The sequence below is a fragment of the Carlito syrichta genome, unplaced genomic scaffold (assembly GCF_000164805.1).
Source record: "Carlito syrichta isolate Samal-C Ts95f unplaced genomic scaffold, Tarsius_syrichta-2.0.1 Scaffold314760, whole genome shotgun sequence".
Taxonomy (NCBI): Eukaryota; Metazoa; Chordata; class Mammalia; order Primates; family Tarsiidae; genus Carlito; species Carlito syrichta.
In genome coordinates, this window is record NW_007258856.1 from 141,159 (window position 1) to 153,581 (window position 12,423).

General features: G+C 43.5%; 1 protein-coding gene across 1 annotated transcript in view; it reads left to right on the forward strand.

The window, feature by feature from the left end:
• The window catches only part of NCR3LG1 (natural killer cell cytotoxicity receptor 3 ligand 1), a 13,122-nt gene extending 699 nt beyond the window's left edge, over positions 1-12,423 (forward strand). The window contains exons 2-5 of the mRNA XM_021719485.1: positions 1,716-2,063; positions 8,914-9,219; positions 11,039-11,120; positions 11,945-12,423. Coding sequence (XP_021575160.1) covers positions 1,716-2,063; positions 8,914-9,219; positions 11,039-11,120; positions 11,945-12,389 — 1,181 coding nt within the window. The 3' untranslated portion in view covers positions 12,390-12,423. The remainder of the gene's footprint in view (positions 1-1,715; positions 2,064-8,913; positions 9,220-11,038; positions 11,121-11,944) is intronic.

Below are 12,423 nucleotides of genomic sequence, written 5' to 3' on the forward strand. Positions count from 1 at the left end.
TGCCCCGCCCATCTTTGGTTTGCTAAGGTTCTTGCTGAGAGCCAGGGGAGTGTTTTCACTGTGGCTGGTGACTTTCAATCTCTCCGGAGACTCATCTGTCACACAGGAAACTCACAGACTGAAATGCATGTGAAGAGATATTTAAACCTATGTAGAACTAGGAGGACAACCAGAGCATTGACATTTATTCCCCTGACCAGGATGGCCCTCAGTGACACCCAGTGGTGTGGGAATGTGGGCATCTAGGAGACTCTCTGGATGCCCTGCTTCAGTGGGGATGAAGGCGAGCCAGTGAGAAACTCGCCAGGGAGGATCAGGAGGCCGCTTCAAGCGGTGAGCACGCTGTGCATGTGGCAGTGTGGAAGGATCTTGAAGGGTTAGTGCCAAGAAGAGAAACAGTGAGAGATACAAAGCAATGTCAGAGTCTTACTCTCCACCCAGGCTGAGTGAAGTGGCAGGGTCAGGGCAATGGCAACCTCGACCTGCTGGGCTCGGGTGGCACCTCAGCCTTCCAATCAGCTGGAGCTTAGGCATGTGCCATTACTCCTGGCATGTTTTTTAAAAAAATGTGGAGATTATGTCATGTTAAGTTATCCAGGCTGGGCTCAGGCACTTCTCTTGCCCCCGCATTCCAAAGTGCCTGCATTACACGTGTGAGCACCACCCCCTGCCTTGCCTCTCTTGGGTTTGCTAAGGTCCTTGCTGAGAAGGGTTTGTTTTAAATTCATGGTGACTTTCAAACTCTGTCACCCAGGCTACAGTGTTTTGACTTCATGGCAACTTTCCCAGTCTGTCACCCAGGTTGGAGTACAGTGGCACATTCACAGCTCACTGCAGACTCTACCTGCTGGGCTCAGGTGATCCTTCTGCCCAGCCTTCCAGGCAGCTGGAACTACAGTTATGTGCCACCAGGCCTGGCTAAGTTTTGTATTTTTTGTAGAGAAAAGATGTTGCTGTGTTGTCTAGGCTGGTCTCAAATTCCTGGGCTCAAGCAATCCTCCCATGTCAGCTTCCCAAAATGCTGGGGTCACAGACATAAACTATTTTTTTAAAAACAATATTTTTTTTAATGACACCTTTCCTAAGAAAAACAAACTTCAGTCTTTTTTTTTTTTTGTCAGTATTCCACTCTGTTGCGGAGGCTGAGGGCACAGTCACAGTTCACTGCAGCCTCAAACTTTTGAGCCCAGATGATCCTTCTGCTTCAACCTCCTGAGTAGCTGGGACTTACAGGCATGTACCATAAAGCCCAGCTAATTTTTTTGTTGTTTTGTTTGTTTGTTTGTAGAGAAAATGTCTTGTTATGGTGCCCTTACTGGTCTTAAATTCCTGGGCTCAGGCAATCCTCCCACCTCAGCATCCCAAAGTGCAGGGATTATAGGCATGAACCACCATGCCTGGCCCAGAAATTTATTTCTTACAGTTCTGGAGGTGGAAAGTCCATGGTGAAGGCATGGCTGATTTGGTTTCTGGGGAGGACCTCATTCCTGGTTTGCAGAAGGACATGGTCTTCCTGTGTTGTCACTAATTACATACATGAGAACTTCCCCCTTATGACCTAATTATATCCTAAAAGCCCTATCTCCAAATAGAATTACATTCTGGGTTAGGCCTCAACATATGAATTTTGGGAGGACACATGCATTCAGTCTACACCTGGCACATCCCAAAAGCATGTTCATGGATTAGAACATTGTGTTCTCTTGCTGCCACAGGTGTTCTGAAAGTGGAGATGGCCGGGAGCACTCAGACTGTGTTCCTGAATGACAATATCGCCATCTCCTGCAACATCTCTAGTTCTGTACCCCTGGACATCAACGTTATGGGTGTTAGGTGGTTTTGGAGGAATCAGACGTCCAAAGACGACATCAAGCTGTTTGAGTCTTTTGGAGATCATGAAGAAACATTCCGACCTGGAGCCTTCGTGTCTCCAGAGAGGCTAAAGGAGGGGAATGCCTCGTTACAGCTGCCGAGGGTCCAGGTGGGAGAAGAAGGAGAGTTCCTGTGCGAGGTGGTGGTTACCCCTTACATGGCACAGGGAAGGATCTTTCTGCAAGTGTTGGGTGAGTGTCTGAGGGCAGTGCCCTGCAGTTCTCATGGTGTTAGGGTCAAGAACAGCTTCCCCAAACACCTCTTGGAGGTTCAACCTTCCTCTATTATAAAGTGATCAGAGAATACGTGGGTGAGCTTATGAATGTATTAATTTTCTAAGGCCACCATAACAGAATACCCCAAACAGGGTGGTTTAAACAATAACCAAGGGTGACTTCAGAATCTTGCTTGGGTTCTCCAGGCACTGGTGACTTCTGAACAATGAGGTTTCAGTTGTAGTTTGGTCCACAACAGGTTTCTGAAATTTCTCAAGCAAGTACAGTTAGAGCAATGGGTATGTACTTAGTCACAGCCACAGGATCATTGTATGAAGAGATTCCAGAGTGCAAAAGAAAGGGAAAAAAATCCAAAAAAACAAAATTTCAGTTGTTCCTACAAGCTGCACTGAAAAGTTCACAACATGAAAACAGTTTTCAGAAGCTAGAATTCTTGGTTATAATACCATTCTCACCCTGCATGCCATTTCTGCTATAGCTTGCATTAGTATGGGACACTTGATATCGCTAATGAACCAGTATTGGCATTTTACACCTAATTGAAATTCATCATTTATTCAGATTTCATTAATTACATTAATTGGCATTTTACACCTAATTGAAATTCATCATTTATTCAGATTTCAATAATAAATTCATCATTTATTCAGATTTCATTAGGTAATTTCATTACCTAATGTCATCTTACTGTACCAGGATGCCAACTAGAATACCAACTTATATTTAACTGTCACGTGTCCTTAGGCTCCTCTTGACTATGACAATTTCTTACACTTTCCTAGTTTTTGACAGCCTTGACAGTGTTGAGGAGTATGGGCAGGTGTATTGTAGGAAGCAACATTACTGGAACTTAATCAGACTTAAGGTTATGGGGTTTTGGAGGGCGAATCCCAGAGGTAAAGTGCCATTTTCATCACATCACATCAATCACATGATTTTGACTATTGGTGTTGAACTTGTCCACCTAGTTCAAGTAGTATTTGCCTGGTTTTTCCACCATAACCATCCCCTTGCCCCTAGTTTCATACTGCACCTTTTGAGAGGAAGTCACTCTGTGTAGCCCACACTGCATGTGTGAGGAGTGATGCTCCTTTTTCCGGGTGAAGTATCTTCATAATTTTTTTGCAATTTCTCTGCATACGAGATATGTCTTTTGTCCTATTTATTAATTCATTCAATTATTTGTATTATTATTAGTGTTTTCTCAGTCACATTCTAACTCTGTCACCCAGGCTGGAGTGCAGGGGCACGCTCACCGCTGCCAAAGCCTAGATTTGCTGGACTCAGGCAATCCTTCTGCCCCCAGCTTTCCAGGTAGCTGGAACTACAGGTGCACAACTCCACACTGAATTCTTGCTTGATTTATTGTAGAGATGAGGTCTCACCACGTTGACAAGGCTGGTCTCAAGCCCCTGAGCTCAGGCAATTCTTTCACCTTGCCTCCCAAAGTGCTGGATTACTGGCCTGAGCCACCATGCCCAGCTCAATTATTTGTATTTATAAGGACTTGGGGATATTTATTTTATACTTTGGGTTGTAATCTAGTACTACTTTATTTATTCTGCTTCTCAAATTGTTCCATCTTTGGTCACTGGGAGCCCTTTCAGTTGGCTCCTATGTCCCTCTGACATAATCTAGGGTTCTGTTTTATTTTAAGCACTTTGGATGTTTTGACACTGAAAGCTGCTCCAATTCAGCTTGCATATGTCCTGCCTTAGTGCTAGAACCAGCTAATCCTCCAGGAAGCCTTGGTTCCTTTTGACTGTAATACGGTTAATTTTGCTTCTTCCAGTCTGTATTTTCTAAGGATTCCTCATACTCCAAAACAATTCATTTAAAATGTGCAAGTCTTAAGGTTCACTCTGTGTTCTACAGTTCTGTGAGTTTTGACAAATGCATAATGTTATGCATCCATCATTCCAGTGTCAAAGAGAATAGTTACTGTCCTGAAATTGCTCTGTTTTACATGTTTGTCTCTCTCACTGAACCCCTCCTGCCACTGATCTTTTAACTATCTCTATACTTTTGCCTTTCCCACAATGTTATACAATTGGAATCATTCAGTATGTATCATTTTTGAGATGGCTTCTTTCCCTTAGCCATATGCATTTTAGGTTCCATATCTCGGCTTGATCATTTCTTTTTATGCCTGAATAATACGGCATTGGATAGATGTGCCTCAGTTTACCCGTTCAACTATTGGAGGACATCTTTATTGCTTTCAATTTTGACCAGTTATGCATAAAGCTGCTGTAAACATTCATGTTTAGGTTTTTGTGTGGTCATACGTTTTCAACACCTAGGAGTATGATCACTGGATCATGTGTTAATACTATGACTAGCTTTGTAAGAAACTGCCAATTGTCTTCCAAAGTAACCAAATCATTTCCTGCCAGCATGGAATGAGAGTTCCTGCCAATCTGCATCCTTGTCAACGTTTGGTGATGTTTGTTTTTTGGATTTTAGCTATTCCAATAAGTGTAGAGTGGTCTCTCCTTTGTTGATTTAATTTGCAATTCCCTAATGGCAAACAGTATTGGACATCTTTTCATATGTTTATTTGCCATCTGTATGTTGTCTTTAGTGAGATATTTCAGATCTTTTAATGGAATTCATTTCTTTTCTTACTGTTGAATTTTAAGACCCTTTTGTGTATTCCTGATACAAGGCTTTATCAGATATGTGATTCACAAATATTTACTCAGTGTTTGGCTTGTCTTTTTTCCAAATCTCTCTCTGTCGCCCAGGCTGAAGTGCAGTGGCATGCTGTCAGCCATCGCAGCCTTGACCTGCTGGGCTCAGGTAATCCTTTCTCTCAGCCTTCCAAGAAGCTGGAACCACAGGCGTGCAACACTACACCCAGCTAGTTATTTATTGTAGAGACGAGGTCTCGCCAAGTTGCACAGGCTGGTCTCGAATCCCTGGGCTTAAGCAATCCTTTCTCCTCAACCTGCCAAAGTGCTGGGATTACAGGTGTGAGCCACCACTCCTGGTGGGATTTTTATTTAGATTGCACTGAATCTATAGATCAAGCTGGGATGAAGTAACATCTTAACAATATTGAGTGCTCTGGGCCAGGGTGGGAGGCAACCTTGAAGCAGCACTTGGAAGACAAAAGAAAGATTCTATCCTGTGTTGGAGTCTTGTGTACTGGTCACAAGGACATAATCTGGGCTGCTGTGGACCCTGTCAGATGAGCATGCTGGAGTGATTTCTGTTCTAGCGTAGCACACAGCTGAGCTAATCTCTGAGTCTAGTGATATTCCCGTGGTGTGTCTAGAACCAGATAATGGAAACATTCTGATCCAGAAGGATGATGGCATCACAGTGGCAGGGCACAAAATGGCCTCTTGATGTCATATCAGTTCTCTAGCAGCCTGTCCTAGGGACTCAGTCCTACCTATGTAATTATCTTATAGAACTACTGAAGCTCTAGTAGTTAGGCTGTTCATTTCATGTGCATTGGACATTTTTCTATTTATTTTGGAGTAAGTTGCTTTTTAATACTCTGTGGACCTATCTCTCTTAGATGTTAGTAAGAAAGGACCACACTTGGAAGCAGCAGGTTAGATCATGGGGTATATAGAATTTGGTTTTATTCAATACATCTGTTTGGAGGGGAAAAAAAAACCAAACCCAAGACAGTATTAAATCATCCTAGCCAGCAACACAGAATAATCTCTTCATTTATTTAGATCTTCTCTTTCTGTCTTTCTTTAGAATTTTGTAATTTTCCTCACATAGTTCCTGTACGTGATTTGTTAGATTAACACTTAAGTATTCTTTTTTGAGATGAGGAGCTGTGCTAATGTAAATGGTATTATATTTTTAACTTCAGATTCTAATTGTTTGCTGTTGATATGTTTTCAGGTAATTGATTTTTGTCTATTAACTTTGCATCCTGCAACTTTCTGTGATCACTTATAAGTTTTAGGAGGCCTTTTTTATTATCTTATTAGTCAAGTCTTTGGGATTTTGCAACATAAATCATGCAGTCTATGAAAAATACAGTTTTTTTTATCTTCCAAATACGTATGCCCTTTATTCTTGTTCTATTATACTTACTAAGGCTTTCGTGACAATGTGGAACAGGAAGTGCTAGAAGGGACATCTTGCCTGTTCCCGATGTTACTTTCTAACTATTAAGTATCACGTTAGCTATAGGTGCTCTTTATCAACATGAGAGAGGTTCCCTGATTCCTAGTTTGCTGAGTTTTTTAAATGAATGGGTTTTGTCTAGTGGATTTTGGATTTTGTCTAGTGCTTTTTCTGCATGGTTGATATGATCAAGCAATCTTCTTCTTTAGCCTGTTGATGTGATAGATTACATTAACTGAGTTTAAATGATGATCCAGTCTTGCATACCTGTAAAAGTCCCTCGTGGTTATGGTATATTCTTATTTTTATATGTTGTTGGGTTAGATTTGCTAATATTTTGTTCAGAATTTTAGCACCTGTTTCAATGTGAGATGTTGGTCTCTAGTTATCTTTTCCTGTAATGTCTTCACATGGTTTTGCTATTAGGGTAAAACTAGGCTCATGGATAAGGTCAACTGTATTCCTTCTGCTCCTAGTTTCTGGAACTAATTGCCAAAAATTGGTATTCCTTTTCCTTAAATCTTTGGTAGAATTTACCAGTGAAACCATCTGAGCCTCATCCTTTCTCTTTTTGAGGGTGATTTCTTTTTTTTAAAAAAATGGGTTATTGATTTAATTTTTTAATAGATGTAGGATTATGGACATTATCTACTTTTTCTGTGAGTTTTGTAGTTTGTGTCATTCAAGGAATTGGTCTATTTCATCTAAGTTGTCAAATTGCGGGCATAGAATTGTTCTTAGTATTCCTTTATTATTCTTTTAATGTCCACAGGACCAGTAGGTAATCCCTGTGTGGTTTCTGATATTACTCATTTGTTTTCTCTCTTTTTTCTTGGTTAGTCTACCTAAAGCTGATCAGTTTTCTTTAGCTTCTCAAAGAAACAGTTTCCGATCATTGATTTCTGTATTCGTTTGCTATTCAATTTCATTGTTTTCTGATTGATTTTTTGCTATTTCTTGTTTTCTGCTGGCTTTCAACTTACATTTCTCTTCTTCCCCTAGCTTCCTAAGGTGGCAGCTTCTTGAGATTGTTGTTCATTTTGCCTTATTTTTCTTTTTTTTTTACATCTTTCTCTTTCCTCTAATGATATATGTATTCCATGATGTAAACTCGCCTCTCAGCAATGCTTTTGCTGCATCCCACATATTTTGATAAGTTGCATTTTCATTTCATTCCCAACATTAACACATCTCTCTTGAGTCTTCTTCTGTGACATGAATTATTTAAAAGTGTGTGGTTTATTCTCTAGGATATTTGTGATTTTCCAGCTACCTTTTTCCTTAGTTAAAGCTAGTTTGTTCCACTGAGATCTGATAACATACATTGTATGAGTTATAGTCTTTGAAACATGTATTTTGTGACCCAGAATTGTGACCTATCTTGGTGAATGTTCCATGTGAACTTGGAAAGAATGGGTACTGAGCTGATGTTGGGTAAAGTATTCCATAAGTGTCAATTAGATCCAGTTGGCTGGTAGTGCTGTTCTGTTCAACTCTGTTCTTACTGCTTCTCGGCCTACTTGATCTATCAGTTAATGCAAGAGGGGTTTTGATGTCTTCGACTATCATAGTGTATGGGTCTACTTCTTTTGCACTTCTGTCTATTTCTGCTTCACGTATTTTGACTGTCTGTTGTCCCGTGGGGACACATAAATGCTTGTTATGTCTTCTTGGAGAGTTGATCCCTTTTCATCAAGTAATACCTTCTTTATTCTTTTTGTTTTTTTTGAGTTGGAGTCTCACTCTGTCACCCAGACCGCAGCCTCGACCCCCTGGGCTCCGGCAATCCTTCCGCCTCAGCCTTCCGTGTAGCCGGAATTACAGGCGCGCGCTACCACGCCCGGTTGATTTTTCTGATTTGTTGTAGAGATGTGGTCTCGCTGTCCAGGCGGGTCTCGAACCCGCGGGCTCTGTCAATCCACTCACCTCAGCCTCCCAAAGGCGCGGGATTACAGGCTGAGCCACCGAGCCCAGCTCCTTCTTTATTCTTGATCATGTTCCTTGTCCTGAAGGCTACTGTGGTGTTATGATATACATATTGGTTTTCGTGCATGGTTCCTGGTCCAGAATTTCATAGCCCTTATTACAGCATTTGTTACAATGAGTGTGTTAGGCCTCAGGGCAGGCCTGGGAAACAGAATCTCTGATGTCCTGCCCTCCTGATACCTGTTCCGAGGAAGAGCTCTGGTCTTTCCTTACCTTTCTGTTGGTGGGTCTTAAGATCTTCCCTGGCTGGACACCATGGCTCACGCCTGTAATCCCAGCTCTTTGGGAGGCGGAGGTGATAGGACTACCTGATTCCAGGGGTTGGAGTACAACCTGGCAACTTGGCAAGACCTTGTCTCTACAGCAAGTAAAAAAATTAGCTGGGTGGTGGTGTGTGCCTGTAGTCTAGCTATTTGGAAAGCTGAGGTGGCAGGATCCTCTGAGACCACCAGGTTGAGGCTGCTGTGGCTGTGAGTGTGCCACTGCACTCCAGCGTGGGCAATAGAGACTCCTATTAAAAAAAAGAAAGAAAGAAAGAAAGAAAACTTCCCCGGAGAGAGTTCCAAGCTATATACCTGCTAAGGAATGCTGATGTCCTGAAGTCTCGATGAAATTCCAAGAGGCCAGGGATGGGAGAGCTTCTGGATAACATAAGACTGGGAGGAGATCAAAGACCAGTATGTGCTGGGCCTAACGCTTTGTGACCTTTTCCCCCCGGAAGCTTATCCGAACGGCACATTGAGAGAGAATGGAGACAATCATTATCTGTGTGAATTAAGTGGGTTCTACCCAGAACCTATTAATGTAACATGGAAAATTTGGAGGCAGAAATCACCCTATCACCTAGAGATTTTCGAGGACGTCAACACTGGTCATCCCATCAAGAATCTGGATGGTACGTTTAATATCACTAGCTCCTTGAAGCTGAACTCCTCTCTGGAAGACCAAGGAGCCTTCCTTCAGTGTGTGGTGGAGCACTTATCCTTGTCCACACCCTTGAGGCTCAACTACACCCAGACTGTGATAGGTAAGAGTCGTTTGGACCATTTCTTTTCCTCTTCACCTTGAAATAAATACAGCAATTATAATTATTTAATTTGTATAATTAATACAGGAATCCTACAGGAAATGTTAAGACTTAGGTTTCCGTGCAGTCTGCAGTCTTTGTTGGGAGCTGATGGGGAAGAAGAGAAAGCCTATACTGGAGGAACCAAGCCAGGGTCTGGCCTAGCTCAGCCCCAGGGTCAGCAGTCCAGACTTGGTCCATACACCAGTGTAGATGGCCTGGAAGGGGGATAGTGATAACAGTCATCGGGCGGAAACAGGGCTACTTGTCAGCTCAAGGCAACTTCAGGGTTCTGGATGGTTCATAGGAAACTTGCTGGATGCTTGGGGAATGGGGACAGGATGCTGCCCATGTCTCCTGAGGACAGGGGGCTGTCAGGGGCTGAAGCCAAGGACCAGCTGTGCCAGCAGCCCTTCTGGTCATGCTTCAGGTCCACTATAAACTGTTGGCTACTGAGGCCGAATCAGCAGTCCTATCTTATGGGCTGTGCCCCAAGATGGGGAGGCTTGTAGAATGTCCTGCAGATGCCCAGGGCTTCTCCCATGGCATACTGGATCCTTAGGGCAACACAACCCACTACAGACCCCTTCCCACAGGTGGGGTGGGCCTTGACCTCATATCCTGGTTGCTGTGGTCACAGCTCTGGCCTTGGGTAGAGCTGACTCTGCTGGTCAAGGGTTTCTTCCTAGAGCCAATAGGAGTAAGGAAGACAGGGCAGACTAGGCAGACTAGGGGCCCTGGGGAATTTGGTCAGGTTGTGTCAGCTGAGGCCTGGGATGGTCCTGGAGGGGGAAAGGACTTGTTCTTGGAAGAAAGGACTAGGGGTGTGTGTGGGTGGTGTGTTCAGGGGGTGCAGCCAGAGGTATAGGGGATATAGGGGTATGGCATTGAAATATGCTTTGTGTGTATGGTATGAGTGCTTTGTCTGGGTGGTATGTACGCGAAGGGGACCTTCAGAAAACTGGAATTGTCTTTTTGGAGGTGGGTTTCTTGTAGTATAGGCTTCCCCTGCTTGGTAAGTGTTCTAGGAATCCATCAAATTTATCTGGAAGTTTTGAGAAGGTTGCGGCACAGTATGTGAAAGTTGTCGGGGCTGAAGCCAAGTTGTGGCAAACAGGTGACTAGTTCTTACCATGACTATGCATCTGCCCACGCCCCACTGAGTGTTCAGCAGATTTTGACCAGAAACAGCATGACCCCTGTACCCCCACCTCCCTCTTCACCCTGTCTCTCCCTTTCTTGTGTGTGTATCCCCGAGAAGAAAGTCCTCAAAGGGAAACATTTGCTGATGTGGAAGAGGTGAAACAGAAAATAGCGGAAGCAACAAAGCCAGCGAAATTGATGAGTTCAAAAACTGTATCGAGCAGTGGAAATCCATTTCAGTAGGGGTAGTACATCAAACAAAGAATACTGTGAAAGTGACTCAAGTTTAAATGTGCAAAATAGATACTCAATTTTTTATAATTTCCAGGTTTTTTGGTCCTCCCATAAGTGATACAAGAGGGTGTTGAGCACAGATGCTTTAGGGATGTGGGTGGCACGTGCTTATGCTGTGCAGTGTCCGATCTCCCATGTTTCTGGCAAGTGCTGCCTCCCCTGATGCATGGAGGTGTACATGATGGGATGGAGATGCCGAGACGTGTGGCAGAGGGTGTGTGGTTGGGTCTCTGAGAAGGAAAATGACACACAGCCACACAATCCCTCGCAGCAGCCGGGTGGGTTTTCTGGCCCCTGCCAGTCGGTTTCCTCTTAATGTTCTCCCTTGTCTTTCTCTCTGCAGAACCAGAGAAGATGAACATCTGGTGGTTTTGTATGGAGCTGACTCCATTAATTTTATTCTTTGCTTTGTTTCCTTGGCAAAGGTAAGGGGATGTATAGCAAAGATCATCGTAGCCATTGGATGGAGTTGGGGTTTCTCAGGATGGGTGCTGAGGTGTTAGTGTGGCAGGTGTCCATGGCATGTTGCTCTTTTTGATGATGCACTAGGGAAGACCTTTGCCCCCTGATCTCTGTGTGCTGGGTCATAACTGTGGGGAGACGTGCTGTGAAACCTCCCTGTTTCTCCATACTAAGCCAGTCTCCTTGAACCTGACCTTAGTAGTTCAGACCAGGCCACCGAACTCTGCGGGAGCTGCACTGCTGTTCCCACTGGTTTAGGAACCACAGCTCAGAGAGGGGGCTTCCTTCTCCCAGGGGCTCATGTTTGGCTTCTAGCTCAGTGGAATAATTTACACCAGATCTCACTGGCTAGACTAAGAATTTCTAACCCTCACAAGATACTTCTAAACTAAAATATGTTTCCAAAGATGTTTATCCCTGACTATGGCCCCAATAGCAAATAAAACAGCCCCAGCTTTAGAGGCTCAAGGAACCAGTGCAAATGTGTTGGTTAAAATGGGTCTAGGTAACAACAACAACAAAAAAATAGCCTGCAGTGATTTATGGGCCTGCCAAGGCAAAGTGTGTTCAGTAGCTGATGCATCTCATTGTAAATTCTTTAGAAAAAGTGAAACTATCAGTTAATGAGGAAAAAAAAGCTGTGCATCTAAAGTTGGCCAACAGATTCATGGGACTGACTCTCCTGGTTAGATCTTGACCAGTGAGAAAACTGGATTAGAAAGTGGTTTTCAAATGTGTCTGGTGCTATTTGTCCTATTTCTTGTGTTTCTCTGGCACTGATACCCAGGTGCCGTGGTGCTAGAGGCAACGTTGGCAGTGATGTTTTTGAAAAGGAAAAGAAAATCTCTCTGATCAACTGGATTTGGAAGCCGTTTGCAAATGTGGCTGCCATCCTTCAACCTTCCTCACATCCTTATCCATCACCAGGGAGCTTTGCGGTGTGTTCCAGTCATGTGACTGGTTCCAGTGAATACAATGAGGCAGAAGTGGAGGTGCTCCCCCTCAAGAGGCCTTTTGTGTCTTCTCATGAGCTTCTAACATTACTGAGAGAAGGACATGCCCAGGCCAGCCTGCTGGAGGACAGCAGACAGAAGACATGTCCTTCTTGTTGCTCTAGTAGACGCCAGGCTAGATCAGATGACAGCCACCCAGCTCCACTGGGTGGATCTGAGATCGGCAGGGCCAACAAAGCCGGCTCTCAAGTGCGTAAAAAATACTTTGACTCTTTGTAATAGTTTTAGGTTTGAACTAATATTTAAGACTTTT